At 46.5% G+C, this 19,025-nt stretch overlaps 1 protein-coding gene across 6 annotated transcripts in view; it reads right to left on the bottom strand.

Annotated features, from left to right (window-relative positions):
• KCNAB2 (potassium voltage-gated channel subfamily A regulatory beta subunit 2) overlaps positions 1 to 19,025 on the bottom strand; it is a 115,744-nt gene that overhangs the window by 71,270 nt on the left and 25,449 nt on the right. For 4 of the 6 annotated variants that reach the window (XM_081204020.1, XM_081204024.1, XM_081204022.1 and 1 more), the window contains exons 2-3: positions 9,478 to 9,598; positions 6,555 to 6,596 (exon numbers count right to left, since the gene is read on the bottom strand). In XM_081204020.1, the coding sequence (XP_081060146.1) occupies positions 6,555 to 6,596; positions 9,478 to 9,554 (119 nt within the window). In that variant the 5' untranslated portion in view covers positions 9,555 to 9,598. The remainder of the gene's footprint in view (positions 1 to 6,554; positions 6,597 to 9,477; positions 9,599 to 19,025) is intronic. The other 2 variants (XM_081204023.1, XM_081204025.1) reach the window with 1 other exon arrangement.

The following is a 19,025-nucleotide window of genomic DNA, read 5'->3' as shown; positions in this document are numbered from 1 at the left end:
AGAAGATAGGGGCGTCACCAGGGGTCAAGAAAATGGTTTATAAACCCAATGGCAAGCCTGTTCCTTTATCATATAAAAGCTTGGTATGTTCCCCTGGGAAGAAATAAGGAGCTATTTTGGAGGAGCAATGGACAAGCTCTCCCATGAGAAGATTTCCCACCCCCCACTAAAAAAATCCTAGCCCTGTAACATACACCCCCTACAAAAACTGCCGCCATATATTCATTGCATTAACTCATTTATAGGGTGAGAGGCACTACCTGGAGATGCCAGGATTGAACCTTCTGCACACAATGCAAGTACTAGGTCGCTGATTTAAGTGAAGCAGGAAGATGTCTCACATGAAGCCAGGCTATTGGTCCATCTACACCGACTGGCAGAGGCTCTCTGGGCTGGTAGACCAGCATTCTGCTGAAACCCGGCCTCCAATTCATCAAAAATGCCCCCTCCCTCAAACAGAAAACCCCAGAGGCTTCCATTTCTCTGGCTTTAATGAGCTCTGGCATGGGAATGGCAAAGGTGGTGGGTTCTGCAGGAATGAGAACATGGCCCATTTTTATCCTCCCCCCTTTTTTTTAAAAAAGAGCAATGTCCTTCCTTGTTGTATTTCTTATTATAAAGCAACACTCTGTGTTCTTAAGGGGAGCGCCATAGCTCAGACGGTAGAGCCCTTGCTTTGCATGCAGAATGTCGCAGGTTCAATCATAGAGGGGACCACAATGGCCATCTAGCTCAACCCCCTGCAATGCAGGAATCTTTCACACCATGTGGGGCTCGAGTCCATGGCCCTGAGATGAAGTGCCTGCCATCCCCACTAAAAGTGCACCAATAAATAAATAAATAAATCTGCTGGTTGCAAAAGGTGCCAGGCCATGTACAGAGGGCATCCTGGATTCTACTTGAGAGCCTGGGCAGAACTAGCACCACAAACAGCTCAAAGGTCCGCAGAGAAATCAGGAAGGAAAGGAACGATATTGAATGCAATTAAGACAATTGTTTTAAGAAGCAGAGAGAGAGAGAGAGAAATTTTTCTGCTAGGCAAATAACATGCATATTTGCTTTTTAAATATTTGCTGATCTTAGCTGTGCATTAGTGATCATTGTTTTATGCTGTTTGGTGTCCACCTCTTAAGATACTTTTCCAGTTGAGCAGTTCACGATTCCCCCTCCCCAAACAAAACACTAAGTGGTATTCCTATGAGTGGGAGGGTTTTCAGCACTGGGGAGAGGAGTGGGGCGGGGGGGGGGGCTTCATGTGCAGAGACCCCTGGTAGCGAGACTCCATTAGGTCAGCCAGTGGCACATTCCCGAGCAGCGATCCCGTTAATGCAGAGATTTCCGAGGCTAAGTGGCTGCTCTACTCTCGAAGCTCAGAACGAGGCTGTTTCGCCTTTTATCCCTCTCTTAATGCATTTTCCCCGATTAACAGGGACTGGACGGCCTCCCAGACTCGCTCTGGGGAAAAGCTAATTGGTCTGGATTTTGCCAACACATCAGCACCGACGCACATTGCGCCCCCCCCTTGCCAGAGAAGCCGCGCGGGCTGTTGCGTCGGGTGGTTGCTGGCGGCGAGGACTCCGGATATCCAATTATCTCAAGGCCCCCCAAATGCTGCTGCCTCACTTAAAGCAACAACCACCGGCAACTCTCTTGAAAGGTGGGAGGTGATGCAAACAGACCCTTGCTCTGCCTGAGAGCTTGGAGCGCTGTCTGCTGGCCCTGGGTGGGATGCACAAAGGATCTCACCTGATGCAAAAATTGTTTCGAGGTTCCAGAGGGACACAGCCAGCAAGGACACGTTCCATGCGTGCAGTTCTTAAGTTTATAAAATGATGCATGACATGGAGGAAGTGGGTAGGGGGAAGTTTTTCTCCCTCTCTCATCACACCAGAACTTGTGGACATCCAATGATGCTGGATGTTAGAAGACAGATCAAATAAATCCCTTCTTCGGTGACGCGGCAGCTAAAAAAGTCAATGCAATTCTGGGCTGCATCAATAGGAGTATAGCATCTAGATCAAGGGAAGTAATAGTGCCACTGTATTCTGCTCTGGTCAGACCTCACCTGGAGTACTGTGTCCAGTTCTGGGCACCACAGTTCAAGAAGGACACTGACAAACTGGAACGTGTCCAGATGAGGGCTACCAAAATGGTCAAAGGCCTGGAAACGATGCCTTATGAGGAACAGCTAAGGGAGCTGGGCATGTTTAGCCTGGAGAAGAGGAGGTTAAGGGGTGATATGATAGCCATGTTCAAATATATAAAAGGATGTCACATAGAGGAGGGAGAAAGGTTGTTTTCTGCTGCTCCAGAGAAGCGGACACGGAGCAATGGATCCAAACTACAAGAAAGAAGATTCCACCTAAACATTAGGAAGAACTTCCTGACAGTAAGAGCTGTTCGACAGTGGAATTTGCTGCCAAGGAGTGTGGTGGAGTCTACTACTTTGGAGGTCTTTAAGCAGAGGCTTGACAACCATGTGTCAGGAGTGCTCTGATGGTGTTTCCTGCTTGGCAGGGGGTTGGACTCGATGGCCCTTGTGGTCTCTTCCAACTCTATGATTCTATGATTCGCAGAGAGCAGAACTAAACCGTGGAACTCCCTCCCACAGGACGCCATGATGTCCACCCACTTGGATGGGTTTAAATGAGGATTTGACAAATTCATGGAGGAGAGGGCCATTGATGGCTACTAGACATGATGGCTCTGCCTTGCCTCCACTGTCGGAGGTAGTGATGCTTCTGAATACCAGTTATTGGCAGAGAACAAGGTGGGAGAGTTGCTCAGGTCCTGCTTGGGGCATCTGGTTGGCCACTGTGAGAACAGGATGCTGGACCAGATGGGCTATTCAATTGCCTTGGTGCAGCAGGCTCCTTAGATGCTCTTATGCGGAAGGCCCCGAGTTCGAATCCTGGAAAGGGTCAGCGGGCAGGCAACAATACTGGACTAGGCGGAGCCACAGCCTGATGTAGGATGCTTTCAATGTCCACACCTCTCTATGACTCTCAGCTTACCCAAAGCCTCCTCCGCTCTTAACGCTGTGTATACACATTATGACTTACTCCTGCTTTGCCACGCTTCTGCTGCTGGCATTTGAAGCTGAGTATGTATGACTCTAGCTACAGCCCAGAAGTATCCTGTGGCTCCTTGATGAATGCTCCTGCTGGATGCGCTATCCCACAAGCCAGCTTTCCCCTATCCAAAAACAGAAGCTGCACTTATGCTGAGGTGTGTACGGTTTCGGGAGGCCATTGCACATGCTCAGTCGATAGCTTTGGCGACTTAAGAAATTTGGTGCAGGGAAACAAAGCAGGTGAAGGTCATTGGGTTGCTCCCTCTACAGTCTGCACAGCAATGTAGGATGCAGCTTGAAATGCAGCAAGGGGAGGATGATGCTCTAATGTCTATGTAGCCCCAAAGTAACCCAAGTCTCCTTGTTCTTCCAGCACCCCCCAAGAACACCAACATGGCAACCATAATTCTTCCTTCAAACACCCACTGTTTCCACCCAAGCAGGGATAGGGAACCGGGTTGTTGCACTACAACTCCCAGCAGTCCTGACCCTCGGCCGTGCTGGCAGGGTCCCCATCTCTGGGTAAAGTCCTTAATCCTTGACAGGATCAAGGGGTTCACACCCAACCTGAAGCAAAGCCCAATGGTGTGCAAAATGCATCTGCTAACATTCCTTCCCCTGTGTTTCTGTGCTGCTGTCATATGAGAGTGTAATCGCCATGGGGCAGGGAACCCCCCCCCCCCCGCTTCTTGTGCTTATGTTACTCTATTAAAAACAATGCACATGGATGATGTATATTAGCAATTCCAAAACCTATTGAGGCCACTGCCCACTTTGTTCCATAGGTAAAGGTAAAGGACCCCTGGATGGTTAAGTCCAGTCAAAGGCGACTATGGGGTTGCGGCGCTCATCTCGCTTTCAGGCCGAGGGAGCCGGCGTTTGTCCACAGGCAGCTTTCCAGGTCATGTGGCCAGCAGGACTAAGCCGCTTCTGGTGCAATCACGATTACTTTCCTGCTGCAGCAGTACCTATTTATCTACTTGCACTGACGTGCTTTCGAACTGCTAGGTTGGCAGGAGCTGGGACAGAGCAATGGGAGCTCACCCCGTCGCAGGGATTCGAACCACCGACCTTCTGATCGGCAAGGCCAAGAGGCTCAATGGTTTAGACCACAGCGCCACCCGCGTCCCAGCACCCTCTACCCTATTCTATAAAAAAGCATTATTCAAAATAGTTGTTTGCACAACCCGCTAAGCAAGATAACACCACAGTTAAATTCAAAGCGGTAACAATTCATTGCACATCTCTTCAAAATCCAGTTGCTGAGAAATCAGAGAGAGGAGCTGAGGGAAGTCTCTGGGGAGGGGAGCGAGGGTTTGAAGTGGGGATGGGAAAAAGGGGGTGGGAATAATGAATATGATATGTTTTGATAGTTTGCATGTTGAAATTGTTAATAATTTTTTTTTTTTAAAAAGAAACTATTTAGTTTAATTAATTCACCGGAACCAATGAACTTGATCCAGCGATACCAGCTTTTCAAAGTCTGATAGACATTTACATCCCAGCACCCCCTTGGCTGCCCCTTTCCCTCTTAGTGCTCCCCAGGTAATCCCCCCCGGGGGGGCCATTGTAGCTCACTTTGGGAACAGTTGGTGCATATAATAACTAATCATGTTGCATTTGCTCACAGTCAACTGCGAAGCCCCGCCTCCCCATCTCCTTCCTGTCGCTGCTGATATTTAAACAGTAGCATCCTTGATGCAGGGACCTTTGCACTCCTGTTTGGGGTTGTTTCGAAAAGTCTCAGGCACAAGGACGCTATACTAAATAAGATTATTTTAAAATATGAAACAAGGAGGAAAAGTGTAAGTGCCAGGAAACAGCAGGAAAGAAAGCTTTTCTAAGATATCGGACAAGTAGAAACCTGATCATTTGACAGGCCATTTGACTCAGCATCATGCAATATCAGTTGGCATTCATCTAAGTTAACACCAAGTTGGAGACACTCAAGGGTCAATGTAGAGTTGGCATTAAATATCTTGTTGCATTCAACATGCTCAGTTTCTCCCAATGCAAATAGTAGCTCCAGGAGAAGAGGGTTTATCAGGCTTAGATTCCCCTGCCCATCAGTTCCGATCCTGTCCAAAGGCCCCATGTGGCAGCTATTTCCATTTTAAAAATATTTTTTAAATGGACAATAAATGTAAAAGCGCATTTCACATCATGCAACATGGCCTTTGAGCCAACTGAAACAAACCAATCCATCAATAATCAGTTTAAAGCATACTTTATGGGCTTAAAACACACCTAAAGTGCTGGACGGGAGTCACCCCATCCTACAGCAGCAGAGGAGACAAAGTCCTTTACACGTGCAGATTCAATTTCCCCTTGAAATTTGCAGTACACTTTGTCCTCACTCAGGTAAGCTAAACCATGGCATTGCAGTGGACAAGCAAATTGTCAGGCTCCCAGAGAGGAGATGGCAGCCACCTTTCTCCCTGCAGAATGTTTTTGCTCCTGTGTTAGACTGAGTTAAGTTGTGGTTTGGCTTAGCACATTGTCCAAATCTGGGCTCGTGGTTTCAGCTCTCTCAGCCAGACCTGAGCTGCAAACCATAGGGCAAACTTTGCTTACTAGCTTGTGGTTTGTCTGGAGGAAGCAAAACTATGAGCCAGGGTTCAGGAGGGCTGTGTGGTCGCCCTGTAATTGTTTGCAAACTGGCACCTAACATTTTCTTCATTTGGGTGAAAAGGGTGATTCCGGCCATCCTACTTCAAGGACCTGGGCACATTCTAAGCAGAGAATACACTATTTACATATCTAAATAGCTGCCACTTTTGAAAGCAGGTTTTCCTTAAGAATGGCTGCCAACTTGATTGGTCGAGCATTCTCCCGGGGAAACGAAGACCCCAACCACCACCACCACCACTCCTTGGCACTGGCACAAATTTATTTATTTACTTATTACTTTATTTACTTATTGAATTTGTATACTGCCCTATACCCCGCAGGTCTCAGGGCAGTTCACAAGATAAAACATAACATACATAATAAAAATATAGACAAGAACAAGAACAACCCGATAATCAGATCCACATTGAAGTGAAGAGACCATCAGGCATATAAATCAGAGAGGGAGCCAGTTTGCCTCTGAAGAATGAGCAGACACAGCATCAAAAGAGGCCCTCCAAGATGATTACGCCATCCTTGGAGCCATACAAGCAGGTATTTTGGGAATATTTTGGTACACCCCTCAAAATACTGTAAAAAATAAGTCTGCAACATCATTTCCCTGAGCATTTCACAACTGGGTGGTAGCAGGCTTTCAAAGAGGACCATTATCCCCCCCCTCCATAAAGAAAATGGAGATGTGGTGATGAAAGATACACCTGTTGCATTTCTGCCTCCGACACAGCAGGTGGAAGAGTGACTATGGGCGGTGGAGGGAGAGATGTGAAGTTAACCACAATGAACCAACAGCTACCTGACCACAGACACCCTGACTCAGGTGCATTGAGAAAAGAAACGCTGATGCCATTACCTGTAAAATTGGAGCTGTCTTTTGGGACTCCCGTAGCGAGCACTTCCGAAAGCAGAAGGGAGAGAAAGAAGAAAAGATCCACAAGTCACAGTAAAAAGAAACCAATGCGCGCACACAAACACAAAGTAGACCACTCTGGGATCACAGTCAAAGATTCATTGCTTATTTACTTCCTCTCTCTGTTAGGGTCCTGCTGGTCTGCGGTACTTCTTTGTTACAACGGCGCCACCAAGTGGAAGAGGTTTGCACTTCCCTGTAAATTTGACTTTGCAAATCTTTACGTTTGCAGAGATCGTCATTCCAGTGCGTGTTTGCTGCTCACCTGCACAGGGTCCTGGACCTAACTGCACGGAGGACAGGGAGAAGGGACCTGTGTAGGAAGGGCAGTTGGCACAAGTTGCACAGCAAACCAAAGAGAGGGGTTTTCACACCCAACTCCCAGGTTTTTGACATAGGAGCGCTAGGAACTCTTGTCCAAACAAACAGCCAGCAAAAAGTGAGAAGTGGGCAAACTTCGGTGCAGGAAAAATTCAGCACAGGTGTAAATCTTATCAGCACACCTGCTTGCATTCACCCCTAGTCGCCTTTGCTTCTCACTTTAGGACAGTGATGGCCAAACTTGGCCCTCCAGCTGTTTGGGGATTACATTTCCCATCATCCCTGACCACTGGTCCTGTTAGCTAGGGATGATGGGAGTTGTAGTCCAAAAACAGCTGGAGGGCCAAGTTTAGCCATCACTGCTTTAGGAAGAAGTTTCTGCTGGCAAGAACTGCTCTACAGTGGAACAGATGACTACAGAAGGCGGGGGACTCTCCTCTGTTGGAGGTTTTTAAGCACAGGTTGGATGGCCATCTGTCAGGGATTCTTTGCTGCATGGCAGAGTGGGCTGACTAGATGGGCGTCCCTTCCAACTCTATGATCCTTCCCCTCTCTTCTGTTCTCTGCCATCAGACTTCAGATGGTATGATCCTTGGAGCACAGAGAGGATGCCCACAAAGGAGCTTTAAGGATGCTCCACCCTTTAAGTATCCTGGTATGTTGTATTGCCCGCAACACACACTTGGTCCTCTTATGTGGAGTGGAATTGAACAAAGGAGGGGTGGGGGTGGGGACTAGATCCCAAAGTCTACAAAAGATTGCACGATGCAGGGGAATCCCTTTAGCACCACCTTTCACTTCTGCCAGAAGTATTCAGAAACCCCGTCAACATTTCAGGCAGTAAACAGCACTTTCAGCTTCCTGAAGAAGCTCTGTCAATAATGACCACTCCCTCCACCGGCAATCTCAGGTGGTGAGTGCAGAAAGAAGTAGAGTCAAAAACAGGGCAACTGAGATACAAGAGCTTCCATAGGGGAACCCTGCTTCCCCGTTCGGTTTTCAGGGAAGCCTCAAGCCACAGATTTGACGCCACCACAGAAGAAGACATGCCTCTGTGTCCAGCATCAGCCAATCGCCTCCCTCCCACCTTGGTCTCTTGTTCCCCATCCTAGGATGATGGGACATCCAGCCAGGTGATGTGGAAAAAGGCCCACCTGTTTGTCTCTTTGGACATGTAAATGGAAGTACTTAACCGGCCAACCAAAGCTATTACCTTAACATAGGAACCGATCTGACTGGGTCACCAGCTTCCTCTTGTAAATTCCAACGGCACAGTAACAGGATCACAGCTTTGGAAGTGATCCATAGGTATCATCCACACTGCCCCCACCTCCAAACTTCTAACAATACATTTCCAAGTCTGGTTACAGATAGGTAGCCGTGTTGGTCTGCCATAGTCAAAATAAAAAAATTCCTTCCAGTAGCACTTTAAAGACCAACTAAGTTAGTTCTTGGTATGAGCTTTCGTGTGCATGCACACTCCTTCAGATTCTTCAGGTATCTGAAGAAGTGTGCATGCACACGAAAGCTCATACCAAGAACTAACTTAGTTGGTCTTTAAGGTGCTACTGGAAGGAATTTTTTTATTTCCAAGTCTGGTTTGTTTTGCAAATCATGAGTTTGCAAATCATGGTTTGCAAGGTCTCAACATTCTCACTGACCTACGGCCCTATGTTACTCAAAAGTTTGCATGCCATCCAAGATGATTCGGTGTAACGTGCACATTTACTGGAGCAATTTTGTTCGAAATGAAGGGTCTTGTGGAACAATAGTCTGTGATTCGTGTCAACATTTGGCAGAGGCATTATCCAATATCCAGCTATGATGAAAGAGAAAGCTGGTGGGCTGCCCCTTAAATCACATCCAGGGGCAAATGACTGTCAGGATTAGACCTGGGTTGCTAACTTTGATGGGGAGAAGATCAGAAATCAATGGAATAACATTAAGAACCTCTTGAGATTTTTCTACATATATGGTGTCCTTGTTCTGGGAAGACAACATTTTGGATTAAAGTTGTTAAGGTTATTTAAAAGAAGAAGAAAAACGCTCTAGGTATTGTATTTTTAGACCCAGAGGTAGTTTTGATCATCTTTCTGAACTTGCAGGGAAACATATAGTGACACTCATAATGTGCCTAGTTTATGAGTTAAAAGAAGAAGCTAGTATTGACTTTTGCATTGGAGTACTTAGCACTGGGGTTACAATCTACAGCAGGGTCACATTCATTCCACAAAATATAAAACGATGCACCTGAGGAATTCAAACTTTCCTCATGGAGAGGCGGAAAGGGGCCCTTTTTTCCCAAAGCATCGAAGACCTTACTCAGCCTCCCCTGCGACTTCTGAGATTTCAGAAAACAGCACTCACACACTGTTCATATGGGCTAGAAACTTGACACCCCCCCCCCACAAAAAAGACACGAAGTGGAAACCATCAGAAAACTGATAGAATCTGCATTCAGTACCATGCCCTATCCTACAAAACTGTGGCTTCCCCATTGCCTTTATCTAGCCCTGGAAAGTAGGAAAACGTGTCTGAAGCTCACCTGTAGATCATGCCTGGGGAGCCCGTCTGCCTGTTCGAGAATCTAGCCGGAGAGTCCGTGGTGGATTCCGGATACATGGAGCCCAGCCTCCCGGTTCCAGTTCAAGTTTTTTCAACACCCGCTAAAGGAAGCAGGGAAGAGAAAGAGAGAGGAAGAACAGAGTTAGGCAATGCGTATACCAGCCCACCAGCTTACACAACAGAGGCCAAGGATTGCCATTATCTTCCCCTTGCTTCCAGGCTGTCGTCCTCCTCATGAAGATGGGTGCCACACACAAAACAGGTCTCACTTTCACCCTAAGATCCACTGCATAAAATTGTATTGAACAGGCAGGGAAGCGGGGAGGAGGAAGAGGATCCCAGTGAGGAATGTAGCAGTGACTGGGACAAGCTGGGGATGAAGGAGAGGTTGGTGTAGGAAGTACTCATGGGGTGATGGAAGATGGAGAGGGGAGTCAGTGCACAGGAACCAGAGCAGCAGGACCCATCACCTGAGCCAGAGGAGCTCCTTTCTCCCCAAACACAGCAGGCTCTGAGGCATAGGGAGCAGCAGGAGGGGTGCTCCAGGAGGCTGAGGCAGGCAAGGGCACCCAGACCAGCTCCCTAGCTGGCCAGGTGGGGCTTGCTAGCTCTGGGAGGAAGGGTGTGATTCCTCAGCTGCAGTAGGCTCAGGACAGGTGAGGGTCACCTGCCTCGTCAAGCCCAGATGCTGCCATCAGCAGGCAAAGTACACAAAGGAAGCAGAGCTGAACTGCTGTGTCTGTTCAACTTCCCATGTTGGTTGGACCATGGCTTGGATGGTCCAGAGAGCTCTTCAGGACTGTGCTTGTGTGGGACTAATCTCCATGCACCCTGGCCCTTGGATTAGCTGCAGGGGTAGGAACCTGGTCTCACTGGACTTTAGAGCTGTTAGCTTTCCAGACTACATGCTAGCATCTGTTGTGGAACCATGCACACCAGCGAGACCAGCCGTCAGGTATCCTGTGGTTCAGGACAAAAACAAACAAATAAACTCCCTGCATATCAAAAGCCAGTGCCTCAAGGAAAGAGTAACACCACGCCTTTCTCCCAGAAGTGCTAGGCTTCTACATGCAAGGTTTTTTTGGTTTATATGGAAGAATGGCACAAAAGCCATTGCTTGCATACACTCTTCTGGCAGTCTGAAGCAAGATTTTTTTCATAATTCTAATGCCTCCATCTGCGTAACAGCCAGATTGACTTGCAGAAAAGTGCAAAGGGGTAGGCAGGTTTGTTCAGCAGGAGATTTCGCCTGCTAATTACTTAACTTTATGGTTAATTTAGCCCAGCGGACGAAGTGGGAAAGTTGTGCCAGAACCATCTGTGTAGATCATGAGGAGGACTAGCGACATTGAAAGGCTGTTTGTCACTTTAAAAAAAATAATTCTCAGTTCAGGAAACAGATATTCTACAAGATCCAGCTTCACTTAAAATACGACCTTGCTTGTTTTTGTTTTATTTTATTTTTCATTCTTGGTTGCACACACACCAATGCTGATTTAGCAACCAGCGGTTGATGCATCTCTTTCTGTGTTCTCTTTTTCATTCAGATTTTGCAAGCCCTCATTCTGTACAAATGTTTCCATTTAAAAAGAACCTTCAAAAACCCATCACGTAACTCAATTCCCCGTTATTGCTAAAAACAGCGCAGCAATTGAGAATAAATTAACCAGGCAAGCAGCAGTATGAAAAGCATGAAAGAGGTGGGTGGTTGTGTGGGTGGGTGGAGGCATGTCAGGGAAAAGAATTAAAGCAGAAAACCATTTAAGGATTGTAAAAGATTTAAGGTGCCAGGAATATCAAATCAGGAAATCTGGTGGCTGGACTCGAGTGATTCACCTGCCATATCACCACCGTAGATGGCCACAAGAGGGAGCTGCTAGTCCCTTAACTGCTCTTGAGCGCCATCGAGGTGGCTGGCTGAAGGAGGTATTGCACCTTGTCTGACTTAAGCAGGCTTTCTTTTTAGCTGACACAAAGGCCCAATAAGGATATTGTAGAGTTGGGAAAAGGTTCAGTAAAGGGCAACCAAAATGATGGAGGGGATGGATTGAGGCACCTATAAGGAAAGGTTACAGCATTTAGGGCAGGCATAGGCAAACTCGGCCCTCCAGCTTTGGGACTACAACTCCCATCATCCCTGACCACTGGTCCTGTTAGCTAGAGGTGATGGGAGCTGTAGTCCCAAAACATCTGGAGGGCCGGGTTTGCCTATGCCTGATTTAGGGCTTTTTTGTTTGGGTCCCCAGATGTTGTTGGACTACAACTCCCATCATCCCTGAGCTCTGACTTTGCTACCTGGGGGTGATGGGAGTTGTAGTTCAACAACATCTGGGGACCCACAGGTTGAGAAAGGCTGGTTTAGAAAAAAGAAGAGTAAGAGGCGACATAAAGCATAGAGTTCAGCTATGGAACTCCCTCCTGCAGTGATTGGCACCAACTTAGATGGTTTTAAAAGAGGATTGGGGAAATTTATGGAGGAGGATGGGGCTATCATTGGCTGCTGGACTTGATGGGCCATTGGCTTCAACCAGGAATATTTGGATGTTGAGTGCCAATGTACCCTGGACCTTGCCACCCTCCAAAACTGGGCCTCCCTCCTGGCCTGTTGGAATTGTGTTCTCCGCTAAGGCTCCGCTCATCACAAATTCTCCCTGCTCTCTCCTCCCGAGACAGCCAGGAGCCTCTGCCTCTAAAATAAGACATTGCTGAAACGAGGACAGAAAGCAGAACCCTGAGCAAAGGGGTTGGGTGACAGGCGGAGAGAGACTCCTGCCTCCTGCAGCTTCAAGGATCCTGGGTTGCGCCAAGGTGAGATCACAGGACAAAAGCAAAAACAAAACAAAACAAAAAACCTCGTGTCTTCTTCACTGGCTCATGTAGCTCAGAGAAAACGGAAAACGGGTCTGCAAGCCAATCTTTAGCAGCAGCAACACACCGCTTCGAATTTCTGCAAGCAAATTTATACATGGCATCTATGGCGACACAAACCCTCTCCAATTATTTTGAATTACTTAATGTATATACTGCTGAATGCCTTCCTTTTTTTTGTATTTCCAGGGACATCACCCCTTCTGCTGTTCCAACTCTGTTTTTATATTCTCCAACCTCCTTGGGACTTTCTGGTAAATGGTAAATACAATATTATTTAAATACATAATGATGATGATTTTCGGTTACCTGCCCCTGAGAAACCACTTTTGCTGTTTTGTCCCCAGGGGAGATGATGGGTCGCTAGAAGTAGTTTTTTTAATATTATAATAATAATACTCCCAAACACTTAACATACATTATCTCTGCAAGCTTCACAACGGCCTCAAAAGGTAGGCCAGCATGATTCAATTCTTGCGTGGAAGTTGAACGGATAAGAGAATAGTGGCTTCTCTAAACCCACCCAGTGAATCAGTGGTAGACGTGAGATTCCTGGCTCACACCAGAAGGATTATTTATTTGGATTGGGCGTGATGTTTTATTGCATTACATTTTACTTTTCAAACATACTGTTAGGAGAAGGGGATGGGGGCAGAAATGGAAAGGACGGAGCACCCCAACAAGCCCGATATTTAGCATGAATAAGCAGAGTCTTTGAAACGAAAGAAGAAAACGTGCAGCTAAGCTTGCAGCTGCTATAATACAGAGGCAGGAGAATTAGCTAACCACCCAATTTTTCTGCAGTTGTGAAAAGGAAGTGCTTTCTTCTGGGATTGAGACAGACATGAGAGGTTCCAGAAAGCAAAGCAGGAGAAAAGGATGTGGCAGCCCAGTGGCAGATAATGCTGTTATGCAGATCTATGGTGTGACCACACTTGGTTGAAATTGGAGGAAGGACAGTTTTTCACCCACTCTCATAACATTGAAACTTGTGGACATCCAATGAAGCTGAGTGTTGGAAGGTTCAGGACAGATAAAAGAAAAGACTTCATCACATTGCACAGAGTTAAACTGTGGAACTCACTGCCACAGGAGGCTGGGATGACCACCTACTTGGACGGCTGTAAAAGAGGGCTAGACATATTCATGGGGGAGAGGGCTATTATCCATGGCTGCTAACCACAATGGCTATGCTCTGCCTCCATGGTCAGAGGCAGCAATGCTTACAAATACCAGTTGCTAGAAACCTCAGGAGGAGAGTGTGCTCTTGAGCCCAAATCCCGCTTGCCATCTGGTTGGCCCCTGTGAGAAGATGATGCTGGACTAGATGGGCCCCCTTTGGCCTGATGCAGCAGGCTTGTCAATCCTCTGCATCTCCAAGTATGGCTGACAAAGGCACTTCTCTGAAACCTTGCCCATAGCTCAGTGGGAGAGCAGGTGCTTTGCATGCAGAAGGCTCAATCCCTGGCATGTCCAGGAAGGGTTAGGATCTCCCTCTGCCAGAAATCCTGGAGAGCCATTGCCAGCTTTAGGAGGGCGACTGTGCTCCTAAATCTTCTGAAAGCATGCCCCCCCCCCAAGGAGGCCACCACCCATGCCCCTAGCTACTAATATGCCCCTTTAAGATCAACTGGAGACACAAATGGTATCAGACCAATAGCACCTACGTATCATGTTACAATATGGGTTAAAGGCACACGGTTTACGGAAATCAACCACCAAGCAGGAATTGAACTGACAGCAAATTGATCAGGGTATAATAATAACCCACTGTCAATGAACAACATGTAAACAAATACACACACACACACACACACACACTATCATTAACCAGGCAGCAGGTGAAAAGGAAAGGAATGATGATGAGACTGACTTATCAGAAACTGGACTCTGAAATGCAAATGAATTGCAAGTAACTGGGATGTTAGGACATTATAAGCACCCACATACACACAAAAACAAGCACTCCAGTGTATAACTGAACTGACTTGGGGATAACTTCATGGGTGCCATTTTTTATAAAGAAATTTTTGAATATAAGAGTAACCAGTCTAAGCGCAAGTCAGTAGAGCATGAGGCTTGTGCATCGTCACCTAGTGCTTGATTTGACCCACCTGAGGGGCGCTGGGTAATTTAATGCTGCAACCCAGAGAGAGAATCTAAAGCAGCCTTGGCCCCACTTTTGAGCTGCAATATAAACAGCAGACTACACTGCAAGGCCATCGTAAGTGATTCTGTTGTAAACTGGAAGGTGTGCAGAGGACTGTGACCAGAATGATCAAGGGTCTGGAAGCTAAGGCCTGTGAGGAATGGTTGAGGGAGCTGGGAATGTTCAGCCTAGAGAAGAGAAGACAGAGAGGTGATATGATGGCCACCTTCAAATATCGGAAAGGCTGTCACAAGGAAGATTGCTTTCCACTGCTCTGGAGGGTACGTCCCGAACCGGCGGATTCAAATTACAAAAAAAGGAGATTACGGCTAAACATTAGGAGGCACTTTCTGATGGCAAGAGTTGTTTGACAGGGGAACTGACTCCAACTGTAAAGGAGAAGAATTTATTTGACCTTATCTACATCAAGCTATATTCTATCTTTATCACCAAACTCCGAATATAATTGCACATTGTATTATTTTTTAATATATCAGTGGCCATGTGATAATTTTAGCTTATAAATTTTATTGTTTAATGTCTTAACTTGTATATTAAGGTACTTTTATAGCTCTGTTTAGAGTAGGTAATGTCTTGATAATATAAATGTTTTAAGTTTTTTGTATTAATCCAGTATATTTTCTTTTAATTTTTGAATGGTTCTGTGTACATTGCGGCAGCCTTTGGCTATGTGCAATAAAACTGACGGACTGACTGACTCCCTTGAAAGGTGATGGACCCTCCTTCACTGGAGGCTGTTAAACAGAGGTTGGATGGACATCTGTCAGGGATTCTTTAGCTGTGATTCTTGCATTGCAGAGGGTGGGACTACATGAACCTTGGAGGTTCCAGCCTACACTGCAATTCTATGGTTCTATTATGCTACTCTATCTCAGAAGAATCCTTGAACCTGTAATATGGGCGTAAGTGTGGACTACAATGCGGGTTTATTATTATACTTTGTTTCAGGGGTCCAAATAACTTGGCTGGTCTTGGGTTTCATATACAGTGGTGCCTCGCAAGACGAAAAGAATCCGTTCTGTGATTCTCTTCGTCTAGCGGTTTTTTTTCGTCTTGCGAAGCAAGCCCATTGAAGGATTAGCGGATTAGCGCTATTAGCAGCTTTTAGAGGCTTTTAGCGGCTTATCTGCTGATTGGATCAGCTGATAAGCGGCTTAGCGCTATTAGCGGCTTATCTGCTGATCGGATCAGCTGATAAGCGGCTTAGCAGCTTAGAAAAAAGGGGGGGAACGGAAAAAAACCAGCAGGAACTCGCAAGACATTGTCGTCTTGCGAAGCAAGCCCATAGGAGATTCGTTTTGCGAAGCACCTCCAAAACGGAAAACTCTTTCGTCTAGCGAGTTTTCCGTCTTGCGAGGCATTCGTCTTGCGGGGCACCACTGTACTTGGGGTGCAGCCCCTGGCAGCAAAACCGCCTGGCTCTGCTAGTGGCTTATAGGAGGCACATGAGTATGCAATAGATGACTGAGCAGCAGCTTCCAAATTCTGCACTTTCAGAGGCTCCTTCACACATTGAAACTCCAACTCAACAGGATGAGTCATTCTGGTTTCATTCTAAATAACTGTTTTTATAACATTGTAAGATTTCTTTTTCTTTTACAGGCTTCCTTTTTTATTATGCATTCATGATGGTATCCTGCTTTCGAAACCATTTGCACCCGTTAAAAGTTCCAGGGCAAAAACGCTGCTCCATTTCCAATCATTGCACGCCATATACCACCCTGTACTTTTTTTTTACAGCATGAATGCTCTGGTTTGTTTACTGCCCTGAATTTAGTTGTGCAGGACGAGAGGTGCCCTTCGAGATGGCACAATAATGCACTTACATTGGGGCAGCATCACAGAGCAACTATTAAAGAAGAATGACGTACCAAAGCCAACACCATTTCCTGTGCCAACACCATTTCTGTATTGTAATGCAATATGTGAAAACCAATAAAAATAAACAAAGAAGAAAAAGAAGAAGAAGAATGACATGCGGTTGGTCCAGTATAAACCTACTGCTAGTATTGCATTCATGAATGGTGGCAGGATATAGTAAAGGTAAAGGGACCCCTGACCATTAGGTCCAGTCATGACCGACTCTGGGGTTGCGGCGCTCATCTCGCTTTATTGGCCGAGGGAGCCGGCGTACAGCTTCCGGGTCATGTGGCCAGCATGACTAAGCCGCTTCTGGCGAACCAGAGCAGCACACGAAAACGCCGTTTACCTTCCTGCCAGAGTGGTACCTATTTATCTACTTGCACTTTGACGTGCTTTCGAACTGCTAGGTTGGCAGGAGCAGAAGCAACGGGAGCTCACCCCGTTGCGGGGATTCGAACCGCCGACCTTCTGATCGGCAAGTCCTAGGCTCTGTGGTTTAACCCACAGTGCCACCCGCATCTCTTGGTGGCAGAATATATCCCCCCCCCCAAAAAAAAAACACATCTGAAGGGGCCACACTTCATAGTGTTAAGTTTTGTTTGTATCAATTTATTGGTAAACCGCACAGGGGACCTTTTAAGAATGCAAGGAGAGCTTGCTGGATCAGGCCAACGGCCCATCTAGTCCAGCCTCCTGTTCTCACAGTGGCTGATCAGATGCCTGTGGGAAGCCCACAAGCAGGATTCGAACACAAGACTCCTCTCTCCTCCTGTGGTTTCCAGCAGCTGGTATTTAGGAGCATTGCTGCCTCCAGTTGTGGAGGCAGAGCAGAGCCTGTTGGAAGTTTCAGGACAGATAAAAGAAAGGACTTCTTCATGCAGTGCATATTAAAACTATGGCACAGAGGTGGCTGCCAACGTGGATGGCTTGAAAAGAGGACTGGATAAAGTCAATGACCAGTCTCTGCAATGGCTATGTTCTGCCTCTATGGTTGGAGGCCACAATGCTTCTGAATACCACTTGCTTTGCCACCTAGAAAGTAAACCATGCTGTATCTACACACAAAAACACACACTCAGTCCATGAGAATTTCACCCAAATTTTATCTGGCCCCTGCTCATTTCCGAACACTATTATACTAGTATTATTGTTATAATTCATATTTGTATACTGCCCCATCTCCGCAGGTCTTGGGGCGGTTCACAACATAAAATCGCAACATAAAAACACAAAATATATAATAGAAATAAAAACAAGAACAAGGCAATAACCCCCCCAAACAAATTTATTTTCTCATTATTATTTACTGTATACCCTGCCCATCCGACATATATAAAAACATAATAAAACTACACAGGGCTGCCTTCAGGTGTCTTCTAAAGGTTGGATAGTTACTTATCTCCTTGGCTTGGGGGTCGCGTAACTCTATACCCTCCAAGCTTTCTCTGATGAAAATAGGGACGTCCTAAGGAAAAGCGGGACTATCCAGGATCAAATCAGAAACCACGACGGCTTCTGTAAATCCAGGACTTTCCCTGGAAAATAGGGGCACTTGGAGGGTCTGTGTTTATTATTTATTTATGAAAATAATTAGATACCACTGTTCATAAAAAAGGGGGGGGAGGAATCCAAGCAGTTTACAACCAGTCATTAGTTCCCTGCACATTAAGTATGAATGGTGGGTAAAGTTTGCCCCTGCTGACCCGGGAGCTTCAAGTTTCTCAGCATCCTGATTTTAAGGCCATTACGGCCAGCTTCAGTTTCATCAGGTTAAAAGCTTCTGCCAAAGAAATCCAGCACGGCTACAGCTCCCTCAGAGAGAGGGGTCTTTAGGCCAAGGAGAAGGAGCGGCGAAGACACTCTGGGTTGAAAGGCGTCATGGAAAAAGAGGCTCACAGAGACAGCGTTCTTCCTGAGTTCACTCCAGGATAGGGACATATTGTTGCACAAGCCGCAATCTCCAAGTGGTGTTTCTTGGAATGAAGGTTGGCGGAGACTGTGGTGTCTTTAGTATGAATGGTTTTCTTAGCACATATATAGAAGCTGAGCCTTGGAGGGATGGGCTTACAGTTTTAATACCTCCAACCGACTTTGCTTTCTCATTCAGTTTCCAGAGAAGCACCAAGTCACAGTTCTTTGGGTCCAGTACAGAGCAAGGCCTGCCCTCCATCTTCCAGCATCAACCAAAAATCACACACGGAACATCTGGCAATTGCTCTTCACCTTATGCGGTGATGTCACTTCCCATTAGGTGGGGAGAATTCCCCCCCCCCAATTATCTCCATGGCAACAGATCAACATCTTTCTAACGTAAATGGCAGTACTGAACTGGCCAGGGTCTGGCTGGTTTGCTCTTATAGATTCTACAGTCATCTACGCAGGGTCACAGGTTTGGAAGGGACCCACGGGCACCATCCAGACTGACCCTCCAAAACTTAAAACACTATGAAGCTGTCTAATATCAGTCTATTTGATCTACTCTTGACTGCTAAAAGTTCTTTCCCAGCCCGAAACTTGGAGATGCCTTGGACTCCAGTGCTGCTCTGCTGTGGAGAACAAGATCGTCTTGAGATGACCATGCTGTAAGATCTGGACTCCCTCCATCTAAATTCAGGTGTAAACAGGTG

The sequence above is a fragment of the Podarcis bocagei genome (genome assembly GCF_964188305.1).
Source record: "Podarcis bocagei genome assembly, chromosome: 7".
In the NCBI taxonomy this organism is placed as follows: Eukaryota; Metazoa; Chordata; class Lepidosauria; order Squamata; family Lacertidae; genus Podarcis; species Podarcis bocagei.
Note: the sequence above shows the minus strand (reverse complement) of the source record. Positions and strands in the feature narration are given on the sequence as shown.